The following is a 27866-nucleotide window of genomic DNA, read 5'->3' as shown; positions in this document are numbered from 1 at the left end:
CAATTGAAGTCACACACCTAGATGCATCCAGGAATGGTCTGTGGGCCAGGCTGATCCATTCTTCTCTGTTGGATGAATAGTTTGGCTCTCGAGGTGTTTCTCTCATGGTATCCAAATCCACTAAGTAATGGCATTTACTGATGTCAATCTGAAATGGAAAAGATCAGCTCTTCATCAGTAATTATGAAGATCCCTGCAGAATGGGAACCCAATTACAACCCTAAGAATTCCCACAAGGCTGTAAAGGAACAAACACCCCAGCTATCTATGCATCTTCTGCTCTGCTAGTAGCACGGGCTACCACTGAGGCTCCTGGGGACAGAGCATGTGCTTGCTCAGGCAAGCACGTAGTTGGTTGTGGGTGGTCTGCAGCTAGTCTATGTTAAGTCCCTCCAGTCCCACAGACACTTACAAAGTCAGCTTGAGTGTGCAGCCTAACTCTAGGAAAGCAGTCTTGTGCTCACTCCTGCTCCCTTCATCTATCTTATTCTAGAGGTCCTAAGGGCATCGTTAGCAGGGATGCCAGTCTGACTCTCCTGATGGAGCCAGACGCAGCACTGCACCTCGCAATAATACAGCAAGATTACGAACATTTCCTGCAGGAAGTCAACAGAATGACAGAGGCACAGAACTGTCTCCACAGCAGGCTCAGCACAACTGAGGAACCACAGCAGCACAAGTGAAGAGCAGGAAAAGTGCAGAGTATTAGCAGTAGTCGTCCAGTTGCCATAACATGGACACTCAGAACCTACAGGTGCACATCAATGCGTTCCATTCTCAAACTGAAAAGGCCTGTTCGTCAAAATCACCATCATGAGAGTACAGACTCAAAGACCGATGACACACATCAAGCAATCAAGGTTCGTAGTACATATGATGAGCTCCTGTCAATCAGCAAAATAAGAGAAAGCCCCCAATGAGAAGTGGGCAAGCTACTTTAACAGGTAGTTCAAAAATCTCTAAATGAATCAAATGAAAAGTGTTCAATCTCACTAGTAAGCAGAAAATGTAAAGCTAAATTACAATGAAAAAAATTACCATAGAAGCCAGGCATTGGTGGCACACGCCTTTAATCCCAGCACTCAGGAGGCAGGTAGATCTCTGTGTTTGAGGACAGCCTGGACTACGGTTCAAGAATGCTTAAAGCTGGGCTAGCAAGAGGGCTCCATGGGCAAGGACGCTTACCACCAAGCATGAGGACCTGAGTCCAATCCCCAGGAGCCAAATGGTAGGAGACAACTGACTCTCACAAGCTGTCTCTGATCTCCACATGTAAGCCATGGCACATGTGTACCCACATACAATACACAAGCAACATATGTGCATACATGTGAAGACAAAAAAAAAAGCAACAAAACTATTATCATGAGCCAGCAGACTTCCTGAGAGACAAGGCAGACCTGCAAGGGAAGTGCCACATGCTGTTGGGTCTGCCACATTTGACTTTTTGTCTTTTGAAACAGCTGCACGAGTGCACTCTCTTAAGACAATTAGCTGTCCACTGACATTTTATACATTTAGGCTATAGGTTATACCTCAAGAAGACTTATTTTCAGCACACATAAGAGCAACCTGATTTTCAATGACTTTCAGCAAGCTGTTCTTTCCAACTTTTACCTCACAGCAAAGTTCTCATTCTCTCTGTTTCACTTATACGTAAAAAATACTTCAGTCTCATATCTGTCTCTATATATGGGCTATTCCTCCAGGGGAGAGAAAGCACTCTGAGAGCTGACGTCAGACCCAATTCCACTCCACGTAACTCTCTAAAAATGGTCCTTTGCATAAACCCTGCAGGAAGTAGCATTTTTTTTTGTCTGCACACCCACTCTGCAGCTCCCGAGATTGTAAGAACATGATGCAATTTTTAAAAAGACTTTCCAATGTCGTGCCTCTGAGGAGAACCAGCAAGGAGCAGAGGGCCTGATGGCCTCATGCTTGGACTCCTTCCCACAGGGGGTCCAGGCCTGCATGGATACAATCCCTCACCTCAGCCTGACCTTTCCCAGTTAGGCACACCACAAGTCTAATTATGGAGGTTTGGCTGGGTACAGTCTACTGTAGCTGGAGATAGTAATTAATTTAGCAGTCAGCCTAGGCTCTAGTCATCAAATTGTCCCTAAGGAAATTCTAAGTAAATTAAATTCTAAGTAAAGGTCTTAGAAAGACATCAAGGCAAAGCTGTATTGAGATAGCAATGCATCTTGTGAAACTTTTAACCTCTGCCTTTGGCAAACAGCTGCTGAAAACTAAAAGCCATGACAAAGGCCTCCAGATGCAGGGTTTAGGTACAATCAAGGCAGGTTCTTCATTCAAGGGAAGACAAACTTACAGAAAAGGAACTTTAAGGCATCAGGCCTTAAAGTGTGAGCAATATTCATTTGCAGTTTTTATATAATTTCTTTGACTGTAAAATGGACATACTACCACTAACCTCTAAGAGTTGCAATAGAGATCAATGAAGTGTTTGAACAGAATTCACTGAGTCTGAGGAACTGCACACCAATAGCTCAAATAACAAAGGATCAACTCTGCAAAGTGATAACTGTTGGGGACCAAAAAAATGGCTTTGCTTCATCTTGGCTTAAGGTTTGGAGAGTTCAAAACTATCCTTACTCTTCCAAGGTTAAAGTCATAAGACCTAAAGGTCTAAGGTGTGACTACTGTAGGATGTTTGGTCTAAGGTATGGATGTCTCATCTAAATAACAAGAGACTTGGTCTAGGGTGTGGTTACTTTTAACCCTCAAGGTCAGGTAGCTAGAGACTTAGTATAAGGCACAGTTACTAAATGTTTGGAAAATCTGTTTCTTCCTTGCATCTTAGTAAAGAAGTCTTCCCTTTTGGTTGGGGTATATAAGAATGTTGAAGAATAAATTTGGGACATTCACAGTATTCACTATATTCTATGTCTCTATCTTTTCCTTAATATCTTTACCTGCTGTTTCTCAATCCACACTCCCCCTTCTCAGGTACAAACCAGACAAGTCAGCTGGATCTGACTGAAGCCCCACCAAGGTTGGGCTACAACAGAGAACATAATGGGAGAACCTGAAGCAACAGCATCCACCAGCACCAACCATCCTACATTCAACTTAGACTGGTGTCTATTTCCAAGTCAGGCAAGGGCCGCACCACTGGCTATCCCTGATGAATCAGGAGCATCCACTAAATGGTATCAAAATCAACCATCAGGGAGTTGGAGAGATGGGCTCAGTAGTTAACAGCACTTGCTCTTGCAGAAGACCCATGTTGGGTTCCCAGCACCCACATTAGCTGCAAATCAACATGCACACACAAATCAACAAATTATACAAACACACATAACACACTCTACACATGTGAAGGAGGGAAGAGGGGAATGGAGAGAAGGTCTGATTTCAATAATCATTTAAAACTCAGACAGTCCTCAAATTATATGCTCTCATAGTACAGAGAACTTCTCAAAACATTTCATAATTATTATCTATAAATTAATAGTGGAATTTCCATAACTTTACACAAAGCTGAGGCCATGTCTATCTGATTCACTCATATTTCCAAGGCATTACAAAGCACAAAACAGGTGTTTAATAAAAGTATATTTAACAAATGAACAGAAAAAAAAAAGCATTTTAAGAGAGGAGGGGAGGCCGGGCGTTGGTGGCGCACGCCTTTAATCCCAGCACTCGGGAGGCAGAGGCAGGCGGATCTCTGAGTTCAAGGCCAGCCTGGTCTACAGAGTGAGTTCCAGGACAGCCTCCAAAACAATACAGAGAAACCCTGTCTCGAAAAACAAAAACAAAAACAAAAAAAACAAAAAAAAAAAAAAAGAAAGGAGGGGAAAGGGGAAGGAGAGAGAAACAAGAGGAGGACCAGATACGGTAGCTTATGCCTGTAATTCCAGTTCAGGGCTGAGGCAGGAAGATCAAGGGTTTGAGGCCACATTGGGCTATAGCCTGGGGTCCTGTTTCAAGAGCTTCCATCCTGCACCCCTGAAATGGTGAAGGAGGAAAGAAGAAAGGGATAAAGACCTGAGAAAGAAAGAGACCATTTGAGAGGGAGGGGTGTACATACTAGGAAACAAATTCCAAGCCTACAGAAAGGCTGTGAGATGCCTAGAACTGAGCAAAGGCGACTCCTGAAATAGTCAACAGTACACCAAGTGTATCTGTCTCCACTAGAGTGTTGTGTGAGGACTAGGAAAGATGTTCCCTGATGTCCATCCAGCAGCCCAAGCCAAACCTCTCAAGTCCTAAAACAGGAAAGATGTGAATTTGCATTTAGTATTGGCTGAAAATGACAGTGACACACGTACTGTAAAAATAGAGATCTCTGTATAGGGCCAGTGAAAAGTTCAGAGAGGATCACAGAGAAAGCGTCTCCACAAATACTGCAGACCTCATTTCTCTAATGTCATTCAAGATGCTCTAGTCACCACCTGCAGAAAAAGTCTATAGGAGCACAAGAGAATAATGTGATGATCTCTGGAAATCCAAAGTCCTGTAATATCTAAGACAAGGATTAAAGCTGAAAAAAATTAAAACTAGACATTTTCCCCATAGCTAAAACTTGTACTGAGGCTGCCCAATATAACAATGGCTGACATGATCTATTAATTTAATGCTTAATCTCTGAATAGTGTCTCCTCATAGCCTCTGTAAGCAGCTACAGTGAGACCCAGGCTTTCTGACTGTTCAGTCCTCCAAGCTCTGCAAAGGCAAGGATTAGGTTTTTCTTGTCATCACTATCCCCTGGTGCCTGGTACCACACCTGGAAGATCCCAAGCATCTATGAGGCTGTGTGGCAGGAAACATGGTCATCATGGTCACCACCACCCCAGCCAGCTCAGTCGTCACAAACATCAAGACATTCACAACAAAAGTTATCTCCTGGTGCTCAAGAGGCCTTCCGTAAGCTTCTAACCCTGGGAGGCAATCTACACAATATCCTACAATAAAGATCAAATCATACTATCATAAACCTAACAAATACCTCTAGTTAGTGAAATGAGTTCATGGTCCAGTAAACCTGACCATGTTTTTAGTGAGGCTGGATTCAACAAGATTCAACTTTTTAGAAAATTTTATGAAACGGAAAATTAAACTAAGTCATTACTTTCATCAATTTAAATACTTATAAATATTACCACTGGCATCCTAATACACAATTCCACTCGGCACCTGATTCTAAGAATGGGACTAGAGAATCCAAGGGAACAGAAAATCAAAATCAGATTTAAGAGCAAATGCCTCAGTCCATTTTGTGTTGCTCTAAGAGAACATCTGGAGTAGGAACGGTAGTGCATAACTACAATCCCAGTCAGCAGCTGGAAGGCAGGGAGATCAGGAGTCCAAGGCCAACATCAGCTAGTTAGTAAGTTTGAGCCAGTCTGAGCTACATTATATCTTGCTGCAAAAAGAAAAGAAGGGAAAAAAGAACATCTGAAACTAGATAAATGATAAAAAAAAATCATTTCCTCACAATTCTGGAGGCTAAGCAGTCCAAAAGCAAGGTCAAGGGGCTACGTCTGGGAAACACTTTCCTGAAGGCCTTTCAGACAAAAGACATCACACAGCACAACAGCAAGAGAGGTCCAAATTCACCCTTTGTACAAAATCAACTCCCTCATAAACAACAGAGACCTGCCCAGGAGGTGGTGCCCCAGAACCCAAACATCTTCCATTGGCTCCATATCCCAGCACCACTGTTGAGGATCAAGTTTTCAACATATGAAGTCTGGAATACAAACTCAAACATTAACCCAAATGCCACACAGATGCCCCTTATTTTGTCAATTTTCACGTTAGTGACAATCCAGCAGTTCACAGAAGTTGATGCATGTGAAGGTGTCTTTGCTATCATTTTAACCACAATTTTTATTATAAAAAATAGGAAGCTGAGAGTGATGGCCAGTGATACGACATTAACACAATTAAGATCCTGTGTCAGAGCCTCACAATCAAAAGGAAGACATATACAACAACCAAAAGTCAAACAAACCTGTCTGCAATCCCAGTACTCAAGAGGCTGAACCAGTAGGCATGTTAGGGTGAGGATAGCCCATCTCAAATAAAGAAAAGGGGGAGGGGAAGCAAGGGGTAAGACAGGAGAGGAGGGAAGAGGAGGGGAGGAAAAAAGGGAAGGAAAGGAGAAAAAAAACAGTCTTGCACACACTTTAGCAGATCTTAACCATATTTGGCTCAATACATCTTACTTAAACCTAATGTTTCCTCTAGGTCAGGAAAAGGGATGGCCAAACACCCTACTCTATCACTTACCCTCAAGAGGTTTTACCACCTCTTCAAAAGGTTTAGGATACAAACAATGAAAGCCTTCTCATGTCTAGGAAGGAAATAATTCCATTGCTAAAGGCACATATTTGTCAAGAGGCAGAGGCAGGAGAACCTGAAATACAAGGCTGCCTTTGTTGCATAGCAAGTTGGAGGGCAGTATGGGTTCATGGAACCTTGTCTCAAAAGACAAAACTAACAAAATTCTAGATTTTTATAGTGCTTCCTTAATTTCAAGCATTTTATTAACAAAAAGGTAGGTGGATCTCTGAGTGTGAGGCCAGTCTGGTCTACAAAGAAAGTTCCAAGACAGCTAAGACAGTGATACAGAGAAACCCTGTCTTAAAAAAAACAAGCAAACAAACAAAAAGGGATCTGCACAAGTAGATGCTGGGAGGGCCCTGGCTTCCTACCTTACTCACTGGTGCTATGTTGGGGAACCATCGTGGGTAGGTCTTACCATCAAATTGGATGACTGAAGGGAACAGAGGCCCTTGTATTTTTCTATATGCAAGTCCCAGTGGCCTCTCTCCTCAGCCACCCTCTGAGTATGGATACAGGAAATTGGTTATAGGTAGGACACTAATTCTGACAACACATCTGTATGGGAGGAAGTATCCATCGTGCTTCTACTTAGGAAGGGCAGAAGAAATCACAGAGACTGGGAGCACTGTCATGCCTGTCACCCATCTTTCCCCTTAAGGCTCCAGAGACACTGGGCGGAAATGCAACCTCTGCCTAGCTATTCCCCACACCCACATATGCGCTGGCACAGAGAGCATCCAACCAGACAATCCTCGGGCTGGACCAGCAGGATCTGCCTGAGGGACCCCTGAACATGCTGCACTGTGGTTTGTGGGCAAGACAGGAGTTCAGGCAGGCATCAGTTGTCCAAGGTCACTGTCTTAGCCCACAATGCAGTGTGCAAAGCAGGGTGGCACTCAGCCTCCTCAAAGCCTTTTTCTTGTTAGACCTGCTCAGAACCGAGAGAGAATGATTCACAGCCCTCCACATTCCTCCTAGTGAACTTCAGCACAAGAAGCCTGGGAACTGCTTCCTCCCAGCTTGTCACGTAGGCACTGCTTACTTACTGACCAATTATAACAGCAGCACAGGAAATACCTTAGTTCACCCTTCAAATAGGCCTGTCCATCTGGACCTTCTTGTCAGCATCTTTACATTCCACAAATGGGTTGTCTTCATCCCACCTCTTGGAGAAGATAAACTCAAGGGTCACAGGAAGTTATCTGCTTCTGTAAAGTGCTTTTAACAGTAAAGACCTCATGGATCACCTCCTCCATGCAGATGCCAATTTTACCAAAAGATCGAGTAACCAAAGGGTTAACTTTCAAGGCAATTTGCTTCTTATTGATTTTTGTCATAACCATCCTTGCAGATTAGCTCATTACTGACTTTGGGTTGGGGCACTCTCGTGCAGTGTATGGTCCTATGCCCCTTAGCATGATGCCCTGTGAAGCTTAACAAAGGTGCCGTTGAGTGTTTGGCATGGGCAGAGAAGCTGCAATACCTCGTGTATCTTTGTGTGTATACCGTTGTTGATAGAGATGATAGAATGATAAATGATAGATTGACTGGCAGATGAGAGACTGACAGATGTTAGATGACAGACAGACAAGCATGGTGGTAGATTTTGATGACAAATTTGGGTTCTGCAGGTCCAGAGAAGTTGTCAGCTTTCCTTGTCATGCTAGCCATTCATGTCTTAGTCTGCACATCTGCCTATTCCCCACGAAGGTGCTGAGTCAGCTCTCAGTCCTACACATCTGCCTATCCCAGTGAAGGTGCTGAATCAGCTCTTTTGGAGATCGGCTCCTCTCACAGGAACTTTACTGTACTTTATGTTTGACTCTGAAATCCCTTCACTTCTGTGACTTCCTTTTTGTTTCTACCACTCCACAAAGCCCTGAAAGCAGTACCAGGGATGGTGTGTGTGTATGTATGTATGTATATATAGTGAAAGGCCAGCATCCTAACCAAGTTCTCTGCTGCTGAGCACAAAGCACCCCCAAGGCTTTATTTATCATATAGCTCTAACTAAATGTTAAAGCCAAGCACAGACTGTCCCACACACAGCTTTGTTCAATATGTATTTGCTTTGCTAAGTACGTATCTGTTGACCAAATTTTTAAATCCACAAACAAAAATTTACCACACTGTAAAAAACACAAACTCACAGATAAAAATTTACCCAATCATCAATTTCTTTCTTTTTTTTTTTTCAAGACAGGGTTTCTCTGTGACTTTGGAACCTGTCCTGAAACTCACTCTGTAGACCAGGTTGGCCTCGAACTCACAGAAATCCATCTGCCTCTGCCTCCCGAGTGCTGGGATTAAAGGAGTGCGCCACCAACACCAGGCCCAATCATCAATTTCTAAATGCCAATAAAATGGATGCAGGGAAATGCTTCTGAAGCATTTTGAATGTTGTTCAAGTAAGTTGTTAGCTCATTCCAATGTTGTACAGCACAAATATGGCAGTGTGAATCTACCTGCTTTGCTCACCAATAATGGTAACTGTCAGCCAGGAAACCAACAAGGTAATTCATTTTCTCCTCAACTAAGGATACAGGAAGGTCAGCAGGAATGAGAAAGAAACATAAAGAAGAAGGATCTTGATTATTTCCACTTATTGGCAGGCTACAAGTACCTGGTACAAATAAAGGGAGCCCCAAAAAGGGGGTAAAAATTAAAAAGCAACTTAGCTACTTATGTTTGTTAGCTGTGCTGCGTCAGAGAGTGACAAACTTCAGCATGAAAGCACCTGAGTAAAGGTGCGAAAACATGAGGGAGTCCTGAAACCAAAATTCTTATCTAGGACTAACCTTCGTAAAGTTACAACGACTCTGAGCCTCAGTCCCTTCACCCACAAAGTAAAGAGAGCATGGAATTCATACCTTAAATTCCCTTCCAGAACCGTAAGTTACTGCCCAAATGGACAAGCAAGAAAAAGGATAGAGGTTCGACTTAATAAACAATGCCTCCATTTGTTTTTTAATTTTTTCCATTTATGTATTTACTAAGAGAGAGTGCAGGGGTCAGGTCTTCCCTCCCACCAGGGTCAGGAGATAGAATTGGGGTCATCACGCTTGGTGGCAAGTACTGCTACCCACTGAATCATCTCACTGCAGAACACTTCTGTTTTAATACTCATTCTGAAAGCAAACTCATGCCAACACAAAGAATATAATGAGGACTATTTGAACATAATTTAATTATTGCATTTGCTTATGCTTAAGAAATGGTAGGTAAATGCACACCATTGAACCAGCTGTGCAGGGCCACAAAATGCACAAAGCACACAGGAGGTCACCTCGGGCTCCTCGGCTATGGGTGATGAGCCCCTCACTGCTGCGCCTCTGCTCTATGTCAGGATTCACATACCCTTTCACTGCTCCATGGGTGCTGCTATCTCACCAGCACTCCTCAAACTTATGCAAGACAAGTACATGCCTGTTATGGGAGGTATGTACCTTTAAACATTAACAAACATAAAACTGGGCTGCACGTTTATTGGAATCATATATCATATCTCTTTTCTTTCTTTCTTTCTTTCTTTTGTTTTTTTGAGACAGGGTCTCATGTATCCCAGGTTGATCTTCAATGTGCTAGGTAGTCAAGAATGACCATATCCCTCTTGCCTCTACCCAAGACCCACATGGTAAAAGGAGAAAACCAACCCCCAAAAGTTGTCCTCTGACCTCTACATGGGCACATACAAATAGAGAATAAATTAAATAGTGATGTAAAAACATGTAAATGCAAACAAATGCACCACTAGTTGCCATGCTCTACAAAGACATACAGAATAGTGTTGTGTTGCTGTATGAACCGTGACTCTACCAAAAGGTACAGGCTTGAGTGAAGGAATGTGTGTGATTCCATAAATTAGGTGAAACAGTTTGGCTGTTACAGTCAGAATTCTGGCACTGTTTCTTAAATAATTAAACATGACTAAAATCTTTAAAAGAGAATTGATATTTTTGTTTCTACCTAAATGAATACATATACATACATATGTTCATTATGTGCATGTGTGTGCGCGCGCGCGCGTGTGTGTGTGTGTGTGTGTGTGTGTGTGTGTGTGTATAGTGAAAGGGCCAGCAAAGATTGCTCAGCAGCAAAGTTCTTGCTGTATAAGCTTGACAACATGGGCTCAAGTGCCAGAACCCATGTAAAGGTAGGCGAGGACTAACTGCACAAAGTTCTCTGACCTCCACACATTCCATGGTATACAATAATAATTCAAAAAAAAAAAAAAAAAGCTTGAGAGGGTAAAAGAAAAAAACAAAAATAGTGACAGTGATGGTATCTGAGCAATGAAGCGATTTTTGTTGTTGTTGCTGGCCACTGCTATCATTATTCCACACAATGAATGTGCATTGCTTTTACTGTCAGAGGAAAGCAAATCTCTCTTTAAATGTAGCTACCTCCAAGTGATGAATCTCTAGTCCCAGTGCATACAGAATTAATAATAAGTTGCCGGGCGTTGGTGGCACACGCCTTTAATCCCAGCACTCGGGAGGCAGAGGCAGGCGGATCTCTGTGAGTTCGAGGCCAGCCTGGTCTACGAAGTGAGTTCCCGGACAGCCTCCAAAACAATACAGAGAAACCCTGTCTCAAAAAACCAAAAAAAAAAAAAAAGCCATTAAATGTTCCTGCAGATTTCCAAAGGTCCAAAGAGAGCAGCCTGGCTTTGAAAGGCACCTTCCCCACCACACAAGAAAACCCACTGAAGGGTGCAGATGGGTTCAGCCAGTATTTTGTGACTCCCACTGGCACTACAAAAAAATCCCCCCCTCTGGAGTAAAGCTAGAGTCACCTAATCAAATGCAGCAATGTCTGAGAGCATGAAAACATGATCTAACCAGAGACAACTACTATAAATTTTATATCCAGTTTTCTCTCAACATTATTACCCTAATCATGAAGATTATCTAGGTCCCTAATCCATTCCCCAATCATCCAAAGTTTCATTTCTCATGGTTCTAATAACCTTCACTGACAGAATATTCCAGAAACAAATAATTCATAAAGTGTTCAACTGCATGCTAAGTATCATGATAAAGTCTATCATGATGAAACGTCACAATCCCACCTTATTCTATCATCTTTATCATTTATCTTATCACTTTAATTTTTAATTATATATTTATTCAGCAGACACCCACAGCTAAACACTGAACTGAACTCCTGGAATTCAGTTGCAGAGAGAGAGAAGTGATGAGCAAAGGTATCAAGACCAGGCTGGTGAAACCCATGGAAACAGCTGACCTGAACAAGGTGGGGCTCATGAACCCCACACTGATAGCTGGGAAACCAGCACAGGACTGATCCAGACCCCTGAACGTGGGTGTCAGTGAGGAGGCCTCAGCAATCTGTTGGGCCTCTGTAGTAGATCAGTATTTATCCCTAGTAAACAATGGACTTTAGGAACCCTCTCTACACAGAGGGATACTCTCTCAGCCTAGACACTCGGGGGAGGGCCTAGGCCCTGCTCCAAATGATATGACAGACTTCAAAGATCCCCCATGGAAGGCCTCACCCTCACTGGGAAGCAGAAAGGGGATAGGATAGGGGGCTAGTGGGTAGCAGGGGAAGAGGGGAGGGAGAAGGAACTGGGATTGACATGTGAAACAAGCTTGTTTCTAATTTAAATTTTAAAAATATGAAAAAATTATATATTCATTCATTCATTCATTTATGTGCATGTCAAGGGGGTGTACAGACTCACACAGGCACCACCTTATGGAAGTTGGAGGGCAACACCAGGGAGCCATCTCGAAGGCCAGCTCTCCCCCTTTTTTAGCCAGAGATCCTACCAGTATCAAATGTCAAATGCTTTCTCTCAAAAGAGTCAAATAAAATTCACATGACTCCAGAGTTTGTGAAGGCAAGTATATAGAAGATCGTGGCACTGCCAGGGATTGCTCCATGGGACTTACTATGACACAGCCTTTCTGGGTGTTCCTATGCTAAAAGCAAAAGCTAGGTGAAAGGTAACCTGGTCACTTTGAAGCTCCCCACCAAGTATTTCACTAGACCAAGGAATGACATGAGTTTCAATGTACTCAGAAAGACAGCTCAAGGTCTCTCAGACAAATTCAGCCTGCTCAGAACTTTGTAAGTTGAATGAATTATATGCTTTACATAAAAAATTAAGCAAGATGCTGAAAGAAATTATACCATTCACTCCTACCACACACGCATTATCTTTTACTCTCAAGGAATCGCTTTCTGAGATGCTCAATTGGTCAGTGCCCCAATGTAACATGCCTAGAGATCTGGGGTGACTTTTTGTCTAAGCGGAGACAAGAGAAGATTGGCAGCCCTTACATATCTGGAAGGCTCCTCTTGGTTCTGGTCATTCATGTGATCAGGAACAATCCGAGTGGCCAGTGGTCCCTCTGCAAAAGGCTTTGGTAACTGACCTCTGAACTCCGATGGAATGAATTGAAGCTGCCAGCTGTCAGAAACACAAATGAGAAGAATGAGAAAAACATAGAGCGATCATATTGCTAAATAGACTTGAAACCAACAACCCTTCACCCCAGATCACAAGGAAAACATTTCACTTGAACAAAACATGATTTCTGTTAAAACTTCAACCAGGGAGCAGAGGCAGAGGTCACAAGATGGTCTGAAATCATCAAGAAATTTATAACTAAAGGTCTCTCAGTTCCTTTACTCAGGTCTTGGCTTCAAAACTTCCAACTAGACAGTCAGCCACAGAACAAGGAGAGTGTCAACATGTTACTACCTCCCACAGGAACTAAAGCAGTAAAGCCAACTCATCAGGAGTACAGAAAAAGATGCAAATGCACTAACACTAGGAGAATATTATTTTAGTCTGAATAATCCTCATATAAAAGGCAAAGGCTTGAGTCAACATTTAAAAGACAAGTTTTTGACTGATATAAAAATTTTCATTATGTAAAAAAAACAAAACAAGAAAACCTATTTTACCAGGTGAGGAGCTCCCGAAGTCAACAACAATAAATACTCATCTTGGCCAGACTTCTTTTTTCACTTAAAACAGACCAAATTAAAAAACACACAAGGCCAGGGTACTATGTTACTACAGAATACAAAGAATACGGGTACATCTCAGTCATAGTTCTCCCTACTGCCTCTATATCAATGTGAAAATTTATTGTTGAATAGAAAAATCTCCTTTCTAAACCCATTCTTCTTGCCAGGGTATCTACACCACTGTTAGAGGTGTTTTAGTGTCAACTGCAGAGTGGTAAGTATGTGCCCCTCAAGAAGGGCCTGGACAATGTACTTGCTATGTAAACATGAGGACCTGTGCTTGGAACTCCAGCATCCAAATAAAAGCTGGGTATGTAACCTCAGCACAGCACAGAGGAGACAACCAGGAAGATTCTGGAGGGCTTGCTAGTTGGAACCCTGAGCTCTGGGGATAGCAAGGAAAGAGACCCTGTCTCAAAAAAGTGGAGCTGGGCATAGTGGCACCCATCCTTAATCCTAGGACTCAGAGGCAGAGACAGGTGGATCTCTGTGAGTTAGAGGCCAGCTTGGTCTATGTAGCCCTGACTACATAGTGAGACCTTGGCTCAAAAGCAAAAATAAAACAAATGAGGCAAAGAGCAATAGATGATACATGACATCAACCTCTAGCTTCTGCACATAAACATACAAGAGTGTGAGTGAGCACACGCACACACACACACACACACACACACACACACAAGCTGCTAGCAGAAGTCTAGGGTCAAACCATTTTCACAAAGCCTTACACAGCTGTGACTAGAAGTGCAAAGCACATAACTAGACAGACCTGTTCATGAAAAAAGAGGCAGGCACACAATGCAGATTCTGCAGTACTCAAGGAAGATAAACTATTCAGTAATTTCTGCAAAAACTCCAAAGCAGAACAGAAAGACAGTCCAGTTGGTTAGAATCTGAGTTCAATCCCCAGAACCCACGTGAAAAAGCCAGGTGTGGTAAGGTTTATAGTGCAAATGCTGGGGAGGCAGAAACAGGAAGATCCCAGGGGCTTGCTAGTTGGCCAGCTAGTCAATCAGCCTAGCCTAACTAGCAAGTCCTGGGTCATGAGAGACCCTGTTGAGGGAGGGTGGACATGCCTGAGGAATGACACCCAAAGCTGACCTCTGGTCTCCACACACATTTACACATAGGTGCATGTGTCCCAAATATACACACATATACATACACCTCCAAAGAAAAAAAGTTAAACCCACCAAAACAAATAAACCCTAACATAATCTTGCCATAGAATTGCTACTGTTTGATATAAATTTCTGGGAAATGGGACTCAAGAGATAGCTCAAAAGTAAAGAGCATTTGCTGTTCCTGCAGAGAACCCGAGTTCAGTTCCCAGCACCAACACAGAAGCAAATTACTGCCTTTAACTCCAGTTTCAGAGGATCTGATGCTCTATTTTGGCCTAGTTGGGTGCAGTCCATGCATGTGGTACACATAAACGCATGCAAGCAAAATACTCATGCATGCAAGAAATAAAAATAAGTAAATCTTTAAAAATAAATGAATAAAATGCTGAGAATTAGGTACTGGAGATATGGGTTAGTGGTTAAGAATGCAATGTGTGCAAGTCTGAGGGCCAGAGTTCAGACCCAGCACCCACATTAACACACCAGGTATCCTATGCACATCTGTAACCTCAGCACTGGGGCAGCAGAGACAGGAGGACCCCACTGGGGCTTGCTGAGTGGGACCCAGGCAAGCTGGAAAGAAAAAAAAAAAAAAAAAAGGAGGCAGCAAGCTCCAGGTACAGGGAGAGACTCTACCTCAAAGGAACAGGCAGAGAGTGATACAAGAGGACACTCTATGGTCACCTCTGACATTTTTGTACACACACACACACACACACACACACACACACACACACACACACACACGCATGTGCGCGCTTGTGCATATATCACCAACCCCGTATATACCCTCCACACATACAGAAATACTATGAATTAAAAGACAACTTACTTATCAGGCAGAAGAAAGCTACTGGGAAATCGATACCATTCTTTTCCCACACAAACATTCACAGGCCTGCCTTCTGGGACAGTGTGGATGGTTGGGTCTGTGGCAATTCGGTAAAATTCTGGATACAAATCAAGGGGCCCATGATATCCTAAAAAGGGAGAAGAGTTCATAAAAGCCGAAGATGAGGCTCTAGCTTTTAATTATAATCCATTAATATCCCACTATAAGCCACATGAACTTATAAGACTGTGAAAGCACTCAGCAGCTCAGTGGGAAGCTTGCTCTACCAGCAGGTTCTCTCTTGGTAGGACAACCACCACAGTGGAGGCCTTATGTGCCAAATGTAACCTGCTTTCTTATTCTTTGTATGCCATTTTACCCTCTAAATTTTCTATTCTTTGGGTATATTTTACTATTATGACACCTATAATGGTTATTAGGAAATATTTAACCATGAGAACTTAGATCCAATTTGCATAATTTGCATAACATATTTAGGCTTCATTACATTAGTAGCAGTCATTAAAAAGAAGGGGAAAGAGGCTGGAGAGATGGCTCGGCAGTTAAAAGCACTGGCTACTCTTCCAGAGATCCCAGATTCGATTCCCAGCAACTACATGGCAGCTCACAATTGTCTGTAATCCCAGTTCCAGAGAATTCAATGTCCTCTTCTTGTCCCCACAGGCATCAGATATCCATGTGGTACCTATACATTCTGACAAAATATCTATACACATAAAATTTTTTAACTGAAAGGGGAGGAAATCAATGCTATTGGAGGGAGAAATGTGTAATAACATGAAGATCTAGCAATCTCCTTTCACCCACACCCCCACCCAACATAAGCCAACCACATGCTACAAGTAAACCTTAAGGTGAAGTTCTTTGTGAGTGTGGGTTAAGACACTCTCAGCATGTCTACCTCTGAACAGAGCCACAGAGCGAGAGAATGACAAGAGCCCAAACAGGAAGACTGTTCCTAATGCCAGCCAGCTGGACGTCACAGTGTAATGCTCCAGGCGATATCGTTGAAACACAAAGTGATAACATTTCTAGAAGGTAAGGGAACCGTATTGATAAAAAAGAAACAATGTACATAGCCATACTCCATCACAGAAACAATATACATAGCCACACTCCACCACAGAAACAATATGCATAGCCACACTCCACCACAGAAACAATATGCATAGCCACACTCCACCACAGAAACAATGTGCATAGCCACAAGCCATCAAGGAAACACTGGGGATGCAGAAGCAGAACGAGGGATGTAAGGAAGGGTATGAGCATGTGGACACACTTGGTGTGGTACCCATTCCAAATTCAAAGACCAAACTCAACTCTCCTACTGCTGTCTGCAGGTCTGTTCAGCCAGCCAACTTTACAAGAATGAACTCTAGTGTCAGAGGAAAATAATGTGCATATTTTTGCTGGTGCATAAAGTTCTCATGTTTTTTCCTTTTTGGTTTTTCAAGACAGGATTTTACTCTGCATCCCTCAGTAGTTTGCAATCTTCTTGCTTCTACCCCCCAAGTATAGGACTATAGATGTGAGCCCCAACACTATTAACTTATTTTGAAATATCTGAATAAAATCAGTATTTTAGATATGACAATATTATGATAAAAGTTAAAATGATAAAGTTATAGGCATGCCTATTATAGTCATAATATACTTGATATGTGATTATGATGCAAAAGTATAAGATGTCTTGATAGAAGATAAAATGTTTTCAGTATTTTCTAAATTATCTAACATGAAGTTATACTTTTAAAAATAATCCTTTAAAACTATCAGTCTGGTGGGCACTGTGGCACACACCATTAATCCGAGAACTAGGGAGGTAGAGGCAGATGGATCTCTGCGAATCCAAAGTCAATCTGGTCTATATACCAAGACTACACAGTGAGACCCCCATCTCAAAAGAAAATTTATATAAATTTTATACATATATAGATATACACACATGTAATATGCAATATATAACCATATAATACACATTATATATATTTACTATATGTCACCCTAACAAAGACAAACCTTAAACATTATGCCATGTGAAAGATGTCAGTAATAAAAGACTTTTATTCAGCACTCGGGAGGCAGAGGCAGGTGGATCTTTGTGAGTTTGAGACCAGCCTGGTCTACAGAGCTAGTTCCAGGATAGCCTCCAAGACAATACAGAGAAACCCTGTCTTGAAAAACCAAAAAAAAAAAAAAAAAAAAAAGACTTCTATTTTAAGATGTCGCTCACATGGGAGGTACAGAATAGACAAATTTATATACAAAGGAGATTAGTGAGAGTGTACTGAGAAATACCATGACAAAGGATTGGGAGGGTGATAGGTAAAGAGCATGGGGCTTTTGAGGTGATAAAAATGTCCTAAACTGTTGGCTGTGGACATCTGCAAATATGCTAAAGTCACTAAGTTAAACACTTGAAAAAGCTGAACTCATAGTTTGAGTTCTCACTTAATAAATCTGTTAAAAACAAAAAACTATCACCTTATTTTTTTCTTTCCCTGACAATTGCAAATGGTAGCAAGAGCAAGAGAGGGCCTCAAACTGTTGAGATCACAAACACAGAGATAATCAAACAAATGTAAGATTAACTCTGCAGAAGAATTGGCCTGGACGAGCTTTAAATCAGGATTTTAAACTGTCCCACATTGCCATTTGTCTGATATAGTCCCAAAGTCTTCATCTATCAGTCATAGCACACACATGCTGGTTAGTCTGCCCCAGTGCCACTGTATGTAGTGGCGTATATGATAAGTTAAAGTGTGTTAGGAAACGGATCCTGTTGACAGGAGACAAATGAACATCCTTATCAATACACAAAGCTTTCAGGGTATGTTCTGTAGCAGGTTTTGTGTTGTGGCTAGAGGTGCACTCTGAAATTTATCTATAAGGGGTTTGCTGTTGCTGCTATTGATTGAGACAGGATCGCACTGAGCAGTGCTGGCTGGCCTGGGGCTCACTATGGAGACCAGCTGGCCTGGAGCTCACAGACATCTACCTGCCCTTAAAGTTTTATAAGCATTCGTGTAATAAATAAACAAACCAAAAAGAGGCAGACAAACGTTTCCCTGAAACTCACCTGAAGTGCAGAAAGAGCAACAGCTCCACAGAGACATATAAGTGGATATACTGGGAAAAGAAATCGTTCCTCTTTGTGAGGTTGGATGAAGAAAATTATAAACCAAATATACATTGGTGCCAAGGTAAGCCAATATGGATGTCCTAAATTCTGAACTGCAAGACAAAATAACATTCCTCTGTTGTCATATGAGAACCAAACAATATATTTTATTTCAAAGGATTTTTTATTTAAATTTGATACTATGCGGATATCTCATAAAATGTCTCAACTTAGGAATTTACCCTCATTCTAACATAATGTAGACACCAAAAAGAAAGGAACATACTCTTGAGTTCTTCCATGAGATCCAAAGCTTAGAGGGAGGTACAATAGTTAAAACACAAGGGAAAATACAGTTAATGGATAACAGAGCTTAATAAATTCGAGCTGGGTAAAGATAAAAAGCGTATTCTCTGTAATGTGTCCTGCCACTAAAAATAAAGATCCCCCAAATTAGCCAAATCCACTTTGAGTAATCCTTTTATCCACCCAACAGTGGGTTTGTTAAAACAGGCATAGATAAGAAAGAAAGCTCAGTTCAGCTCTTGAACCCTATTCATCAAGCCCAATCCAGCGCTCGCTACGTTTTGTTCTGTTGTTCACACTGGCGTCTAATGCCTCACTCTGAATGCTGGGGTTACAGGAGTGTGTGTCACCATGCTCAGCTGACAGGGCTTCAAAGCAAACATAAAATACTCCAAAAAGAAGCTTCCTGGTTACCTTTTCTCTCTTTATAACCCACGTCTACTCTGAATCACAAAATGTACTTAAAGAATTTGAAAGAACGAAGGGAGCACAGAGAGCACAGCCCCAGGCACCTGCTGGAGAGTTCCTGCCATTACAAGAGCACTGAGAAAAAGGCAGCCATGCAGGCTTGGCATTATTGACAATGAGGGAGGTACATACAAAATGCTGACAAGAGGTGGACAGCAGCACCCTCTGGTGTTCATTATGTCTACAGTGTGACAGCAAGAGCCCCAGCTGTCTGATTTAGCTTGCTACACCATTGGTGCAACTACAGAACTCTTTGGAAGTGAGTACTCCTACCCTTGGGCCAATGAGATAGCTCAGTGGGTAATAAGATTTTCCCTGCCATATAAACTTGACAACCTGAGTTCAATCCCCAGATCCCACAATGGAGAACTGCCCCCTAAAAGTTTTCCTCTGGCGTCCACAAAGCATACCCCCCCCCACAAATCATTTCTAATTATTTAAATGAGTGAAGACTCCCTCACTGTCTAGACAATACACGCTGTATAAACCATTAACAAGAAAAGCTGAATGGGTGAGAAGGAAGATCAATCATATGGCATGCAAATCCAACTGAGATGTCTCGAGCTAAATTTTTCCAAATCTCTCATGAATTTCTGCCCATCCATAGTGCAGGCACCAGATACAGCCAGCTCACAGGGTCAGAGCAAGCAACAGGAGTACCACACAGCAGAGGGAGCCCAGAGCAAATCCAAAGCAGCTAAGCAGTTTCAGAGTGCTTGCTTGCAGTAGGGATTACTGTAAACAGTCGCCAAGACGCCTCGACAAGGGGGATGGTGCAAACAGGTTGCTCTCCTGAGCTTTTTCAAATGTCTCTGCTTTCCCCATGATGGTAAAAATCACCCCAACCTCCTTCCCTTCCTGGTTCTCAACCTTCCTGACGCTGTGACCCTTTAATACAGTTCCTCATGTCGTGGTGACTCCCAACCATAAAATTATTTCATTGCTATTTCACAATTGTAAATTTGCTACTGTTAGGGATCATAATGTAAGTATCTGATAGTCCACCCCAAGGGATTGAGACCCACAAGTTGAGAACTACTGCCTTAAAAGGATACAAAGCTCCATCTTGCTCAATTAAAACAATTAACCGAACCTTAACCTGGGTTTAAATGACCTACAAATACAGACTAAAATCTCAGTTATTCAACCATTTCTATAGAGAAAATGGAGACGAAGCAGTTTTTCCACTTAACTATTTAACCTGTTACTTGCTTTCTTTTCCCTCAAACCTACCACATCTTAAACCACTCACCGTGGAATCTCTGCAGCAGGTACTCCATGAGAAATGTCAGTGGCAAGACCAGAAGAGCCAAAGCAAAGGCAACATTGAAATTCAGAAATCCATTGATTAAGTAGAAATACCATGGTTCTGTACCTGAGGGAGACAAGAAACAGGAAATCATTAGTGATGCCTTCAACACCTGTTAGAGCATTTGACCCTTCTGTCTTCTGCTCAAGAAACACTGCAATCCAACACTCAACTAAATGCAAACCCACAGCTTATGCTTCCTTAGTGCTCGGCCACACACAGAAGCACAGAGCAGACAGAGCAGAAGATAGGAAACAGACAGTTCAAGATGCTTCGGATGGGAATTACTGGGTTTTAATTATTTCCATTTATTCCTATCAGTAGAGTCCATCTTCTCTACCATAGAAGATGCAGAATTCCTCTCCTCTAGAGGATGTAGTAGTCATTTTGTGCGACTGCAGAAGCACAGGTTCAGCCCTCACCAGGCACTCATCCTGCAAGAGCTTTGATACTGAACTCCTAGCCTCCAGGAGAAAGACATTTCTGTTCTTCATAAATTACCCCATCTTAAGTATTCTGTTAAGACAGCACCAACAAACTCAAACAGAAATTTACTGTACCTTCTCCAAATGCCATGCTCAGATGAGACAAACACTTTTGTTAGTATTAGTAGCCTAGGAGCAGAGCACACGAAGCTAAAAAAAATCCTAAAACACCACTTGAATTTAACTGCAGTTGAAATACTCTGCAAACCAACAACAGATAAACTTGCTTGGAGCTATGCAGTCCATTGAAAAGATTAACTCCTATTTTATAGTCACACACATAGGTACCATGCATTTCATAAAAAGGTGGTAACCCAGGACTGGGGCTAGGGATATAGTTGAGTGGTAGGGCACTTGTCTGTATGCATGAAGCTCTGGGTTCAGTCTTCAGTAGAGCCAGATACACACACACACACACACACACACACACACACACACACACACACACACACACACACACAGAGTGTATGTATGTGTAACCTAACTGTATATTTTAATAAAAAACAAAAGCTTAGCATGATTGTTTATGTGATTTTTATGTGTATGTATGTGTGCTCCCCTCCCCCATTATGATCAGAGACCCGGGTCTTGCTCAGAAGTCAAAGGATTCAGAATGAAGCAAAATGGCTGAAACACAAGTCTCACTCACACTAGTTTTTATTCTATAACTCAAGATCCTTAAACCTGAAGATAAGACATAGTTCCCCTCCCTGCACATTTAAACATTTTCTCATCTGCTTTTCCCTCTGTATGATTACCTCAATCAGGCAGTGAATGACACATACAGGTTTTAATCAGTGTGTGTTGTGACATACGCCTTGCACCATAGCAATTTCTAGCAATCAGCATTGCTGAAAGGGTAATCAGGAGGCAGAGGAAGAGTCAGAAAAACCTGATTCTTTTGTAGCTTGCACAGCAAAATGAAGCTAGAGACTAAAGTCATAGTGCTAGCGACACTTAGAGGAACAAGACAGAAGTGGGTCCACGAAGGAAGCGCCCAAGTTCACTTGGTGTCACCTCTAGGAAAAGAGCATTCCTATTCAAAGACCACTAAATCGTCAGTGACAGAAGTCCTGTCGCAAGCCACTCATTCAGGATATCTTTAATCTTTCATTCCCCCCCCCATTTAATCTTGAAGTTGTAGAAAACCTCTGGATGGTTATATTTTCAAGATAGAAAATGTTTTCTCTGGATATCAATTAGTGACTTCAGCTAGTAACTTCACAGCATCAAAGCATCCACAATGCTGGTCCCCAAGACTGAGCCAACTGACAGTCAACAAACATTTAAAGTGATTTATATGTATTATTGTTATTTTGTATCAAGAAAAATTCCCAGTCAGCATTCTATCAGGTTCAACAAAAGCAATTCTTGCCGGGCGGTGGTGGCGCACGCCTTTAATCCCAGCACTCGGGAGGCAGAGGCAGGCGGATCTCTGTGAGTTCGAGGCTAGGCTGGACCGACAGCTTCCAAAACAATACAGAGAAACCCTGTCTCGTAAAAACAAAAAACAAAACAAAACAAAAAAAAAGAAATTCTAAGACCTAACAGTAATGAGGGTTCGAACTGATAATCTAGAAATCAATCATTCATTTCTTCTTGACAACTTCTTATTGTAAACCTACAATGTACAATGATCTAACTCAAAGCTATGATAGTATTCTCTCTGCAGAAGGCATCCAAACAATGAGAAGCTAACACTCCTAAAGAATGGAAATCCGCTCAGTCCTCACCTCCAGGAAAAACAACAAAAACTCTGAAAGTCAAGAAAGGAAATAAGACTTTCAAATAATTTGTCACCATCTGTGGTGGTGCACTGCTGGAGGCAGGAGGATTACAAGTTCAAGGCCAGTCTGGGTTACAGAGTGAGTTCCAGGACAGCTAGGACTACACAGAGAAACCTGAAATGGAAGACAAAAAATAATTGTCAAGTTCAAAATCTTATCAGAGTAGAATTTGTGTTCTTGGGCTACTTCTGTCGGGGAATTCTTAGGGCCAGCTACCTACAACACTACACAATCACTTTCATGGCTGGTGAGACAATCCCCACAAAGCTTTTGCCACTACTCAGAGAGAGTAACCAATGCTCTACATCCAAAATAGCAAAACTAAATTGAGTAAAATTAAAGCAGATTTACAAAGTGACAGAAAACTCTAAGGACTCTTCTCAGCACACAGTATGTAAAGTGAACAGCAGACACCAACATCCAAAGCAAGACTGGATACAACTCTACTTCATCCCCAAGCCCACTGCTGCAGGGTTCCTTGACCAAGCCACTATTGACCAGGACCATCAGAGCAGGCCTTTCCTCTCCACTTCTGCTACCAGCCTGATTATCTCTACAGCCTCTAAAGGGCTACAAAAATGCATCAGCTTCATATATTCTTCAAAAAGTTTAATAAGCAGTCAGACTACCCAACACATAATGGCCTATTTATGGAAGTGGAGAAGCCAGTTTTTTTTTTTCAGTTTTTCCAAATTAACCCATTCACCTATAAAGAATGGATAAATTTCCAATTGGGTACATGTAAATCAATTTTCACCACAAAGTCTGTACTGTAGTGAAATGAAATCCTACAAATAAACCAAACTAAAGGGCAATTTAAAACATGCGAACTTTTCCTAGCTGAAGGGAGACATCTAGAGGCTCCCAAAGCAAGCTACTGGTTTAACTGGCTAAGCTGCCAAACAAATACTGGACATGGATGCTGACTTGGACAAAGAATAATATCAACCTGATTCCCAGCAAAGCTAAGACACTCAAATATAGAGAATGCCCTGGAGACACCTAGATGATTGAAAAAGAAACTACACTAATTCCAAGTGGGAAATTTTCTCATCAAGTATTTACTGGCTGCGCTGATCTAGAAAAACCTCTGACACATCCTTCTGGAACTAACCAGCTCAAATGCATTCAGGGGTCAAATAAAACTAAGTGGAGTGAGTGGGTAAGAGAGGGAGGTACCCAGGTACCTGAGAGGAATTACAGGCATTCAGTTTCTCTTAATCTTAAAGTGGCAAATCTACTCATTCTCTCCTGCTGACTCTAGTCTCATGTGCTCTCTTTGTAGATCTTCCAAACTTTCTTCCCTAAAAAAACAAAACCAAAAAAAACCTTAACATTAAATGTGTAAATATATAAAACACATGTAGGAATATACTCCTAAAAGTTAACACTACTACATGGAGATGATGGGGCTATGTATTTATTCTCTTTTTATTATTATATTCATCTTCTGATAATAGAAGTTTGAGTTGTTGTTATTGTTGTTGGTTTGTATTTGTTTTGTTGTTGTTGTTTGTTTTTGAGATTTGTAAAAACCACAGCCCTGGCTGTCCTGGAACTCACTCTGTAGACCAAGTTGGCCTCAAACTCACAGAGATCTGTCTGTCTCTGCCTCTGCCTCCCAAGTGCTGGGATTAAAGGCATGTGCCACCACATCTGGCAATTGTTTAAGATGGGGGGGTCTCATGTAGCCCAACTTGGTCTCAAACTTGCTATGTAGCTAGCCTCCAACTGCTACTCCTGCCTCCACCTCCCAATACTGGAATTATAGTCACGCACAACCTCAAAAGTAGTTTATGATTAAAAAACTTAAAAACATCAAAATCATAACATAAGACAGGCATGGATGGTCAAGCCTGTAGTTCACTTAGGAGGCTGAGTCAGGAGGATCACTACAAGTGTGAGGCTAGGTTTGACTACAAAGTGACACCATGCATAACACTCCTTTAAAAAGCTCTCTAAGTCTGGATCTGGGGATAATGTTCAACAGCACGGAGGGTCAGTGCTGACCACTCCAGTCAAGGAGACACAGGGCTATGTTATCACTGCACTACAGTCAAAAGTCATGTGTTAGGTAGAAAACAACACAGCACAAAATGTCACATTTGGTCAGCACATGCTATTATTCCAGTACTAGAATGGAGGAGGAGGATCCAGAGTTCAAGGCCGAGCTTCAGGTGAACTTGGGTCCTCCTGGGACCCTCCCCTGCCCATCACCCACTCCCTAAATCTTCTGGGGGCCAGCTCCTTGCATCGAGAGGACCCACCCACACAGGAAAGCTGTCAGTCCTTCCAGACCCCATCCTTGGTGGTGCACTCAGCTTCAGGTGAGCTTGGGTCCTCCTGGGACCCCTTCCCCGCCCATCACTTGCTCCCTCAATCTTCCGGGGGAGCTGCTGCTGGCATCCAGAAGACCTGCCCACACAGGAAAGACGTCAGTCCTCCCAGACCCAACCCACAGCTCTCCCCACACCTGCACACCCAGCTCCAGGTGACCTTGGGTCCTCCTGGGACCACTTCCCTGACCACCACCAACTCCCTCAATCTTCCAGGGGCTGCTCCTGGCATCGAGAGTACCCGCCCACACAGGAAAGACTTAAGCCCTTTTAGACCCCACCCCCGGCATGCCCAGCCTCAGGAAAGAAGGAGAGCAGTGGACAAAGAGAGACCCCACCTGCACCCACTGGAAGAAGAGATAGGAAGAAGACAGTATAAGAACACACTCAGCAAAAGAAAGACCAATATGACTCACCAGAATCTAGAGACCCCACACCAGTAAGACCTGAAAAGCACAACATAGTTAAAGCAGAAGAGACAGACCTTAAAAATTATTTTATGAAGCTGATAGAGACCCTCAAAGAGGAAATGAGGAAATCCCTTAAAGAAATAGAATAAACAAAAAAAATACATGAAATGGAGGAAAAGACAACCAAAATATTTATCTTAAAGAATCTAAAGAGAACCAAGAAAAAAAAAAAAAACAAATGAAGGAAACAACTCAACCAGATGAAGGATTGAAAGCTGAAATAGAAACAATAAAGAACAAACAGAATGAGGGGATGCTGGAAATAGAAAAGCTGGGTAAACAATCAGGAACTACAGATGCAAGTATCCCCAATAGAATACAAGACATGGAAAAGAGAATCTCAGGTGTTGAAGACTCATTAGAGGATATACAGTTATCAACTAAAGAAAATCTCAAGTCCAACAAATCCCTACCACAAGATATCCAGGAAACATGGGACACCGTGGAGAGGCCAAACTTGAGAATAAGGCGAAGAAATACAGCTCAAAGGTACAGAAAAAATATTCAACAAAATCATAGAAGAAAATTTCCTTAACCTAAAGAAGGATATGCCTATGAAAGTATAAGAATCTTATAGAACACCAAATAGGCTGGACCAGAAAAATAAGTCCCCTTGCCACATAATAATCAAAACATCAAACCTACAGAATAAAGAGAAAATATTAAGAGCAGCTAAAGAAAAAGGCCAAGTAACATATAAATGCAGACCTATCCGAATTATACCCGACTTCTCAATGGAAACTATGAAAGCCAGAAGATCCTGGACAGATGTCCTACAACGCTAAGGGAACAAAGATGCCAGCGCAGACTACTGTATCCAGCAAAGCTTTCAATTACCATAGATGGAGAAAACAAAATATTCCATGACAAAGCCAGATTTAGACAATACATATCCACAAATCCAGCCCTACAGAAAGTGCTGGAAGGAAAACTTCGACCCAACGAAGATAACTACACTCACAAAGACATAGGCAATAGATAATCCCACTTTACCAAACATCAAAAGAAAAAGGGAGGAGAACCTACACACAATAACACCACTACCAATAAATGAAAAACAAAAAGAATCAACAATCAATGGTCATTAATATCTCTCAATGTCAACGGTCTCAACTTGCCTATAAAAAGACACAGACTAGCAGAATGGATATGAAGACAGAACCCATCGTTCTGCTGCATACAAGAAACACATCTCAACGTCAAAGACAGACGTTACCTCAGAGTAAAGGGCTGGGAAAAGATTTTCCAATCAAACGGACCCAAGAAACAAGCTGGTGTAGCAATCCTAATATCTAACAAATTAGACTTCAAATTAAAAATCAATCAAAAGAGATGAAGGACATTTCATATTCAAAGGAAAAGTCCATCAAGATGAAGTCTCAATTCTGAACATCTATGCCCCAAATACAAAGCCATCCACGTTCGTAAAACAAACTTTACTAAAGCTCAAATCGCACATAAAATCTCACACACTAGTAGTAGAAACTTTAACACTCTGCTCTCACCACTAGACAGGACCTCCAGCAGACACTTAACAAAGCAACAAAAGAACTAACAGAAGTTATGACCCAACTGGGTTTAACAGACATCTATAGAGCATTAAATCCAAACACAAAGGGATATATACCTTCTTCTCAGTGCCACATGGAACCTTCTCTAAAATCGACCATATAATCTGATACATAGCAAACCTCCACAGACACAAAAAAATTGGGAAAACCTCCTGTATCTTATCATACCACCATGCATTAAAATTAGAATTCAACAATAACACAAAACGCAGAAACCCTACAAACTCATGGAAATTGAACAATGCACAATTGCACCATCCCTGGGTAAAGGAAGAAATAAAAAAAGAAATTAAAGATTTCCTGGAATCCAATGAGAATGAAGACACAACATACCCAAACTTATGGGACACTTTGAAAGCAGTGCTGAGAGGAAAGTTCATAGTGCTAAGTGCCCACATGAAGAAATGGCAGAACAGTCACACTAGAGAATTAATAGCACAACTGAATGCTCTAGAACAAAAAGAAGCAAGCTCACCCAGGAGGAGTAGACACCAGGAAAAATCAAATTGAGGGCTGAAATCAATCAAGTAGAAACCAGGAAAACATTGCAAAGAATCAATGAAACAAAGAGTTGTTTCTTTGAGAAAAATCAACAAGATAGACAAACCTCTGTCCAAACTAACAAAAAGGCAGAGAAAGAGCACGCTAACTAACAAAATCAGAAATGAAAAGGGGGACATGACAACAGACAATGAAGAAATCCAGAGAACCAT

At 41.8% G+C, this 27866-nt stretch overlaps 1 protein-coding gene across 3 annotated transcripts in view; it reads right to left on the bottom strand.

The window, feature by feature from the left end:
• The window catches only part of Alg9 (ALG9 alpha-1,2-mannosyltransferase), a 70201-nt gene that overhangs the window by 20452 nt on the left and 21883 nt on the right, over positions 1-27866 (bottom strand). For all 3 annotated transcript variants that reach the window (XR_001196443.3, XM_005069520.4, XM_013113013.3), the window contains exons 9-14: positions 20448-20570; positions 18380-18534; positions 16199-16328; positions 15277-15424; positions 12625-12754; positions 18-148 (exon numbers count right to left, since the gene is read on the bottom strand). Coding sequence is in view for 2 of the 3 variants with exons in the window: in XM_005069520.4 (XP_005069577.1) it covers positions 18-148; positions 12625-12754; positions 15277-15424; positions 16199-16328; positions 18380-18534; positions 20448-20570 (817 nt within the window). In the remaining variant the exon portion in view is untranslated. The remainder of the gene's footprint in view (positions 1-17; positions 149-12624; positions 12755-15276; positions 15425-16198; positions 16329-18379; positions 18535-20447; positions 20571-27866) is intronic.

This window comes from Mesocricetus auratus, unplaced genomic scaffold (genome assembly GCF_017639785.1).
Source record: "Mesocricetus auratus isolate SY011 unplaced genomic scaffold, BCM_Maur_2.0 Super-Scaffold_100022, whole genome shotgun sequence".
Classification (NCBI taxonomy): Eukaryota; Metazoa; Chordata; class Mammalia; order Rodentia; family Cricetidae; genus Mesocricetus; species Mesocricetus auratus.
This window is presented reverse-complemented; position numbering and strand designations above follow the sequence as displayed.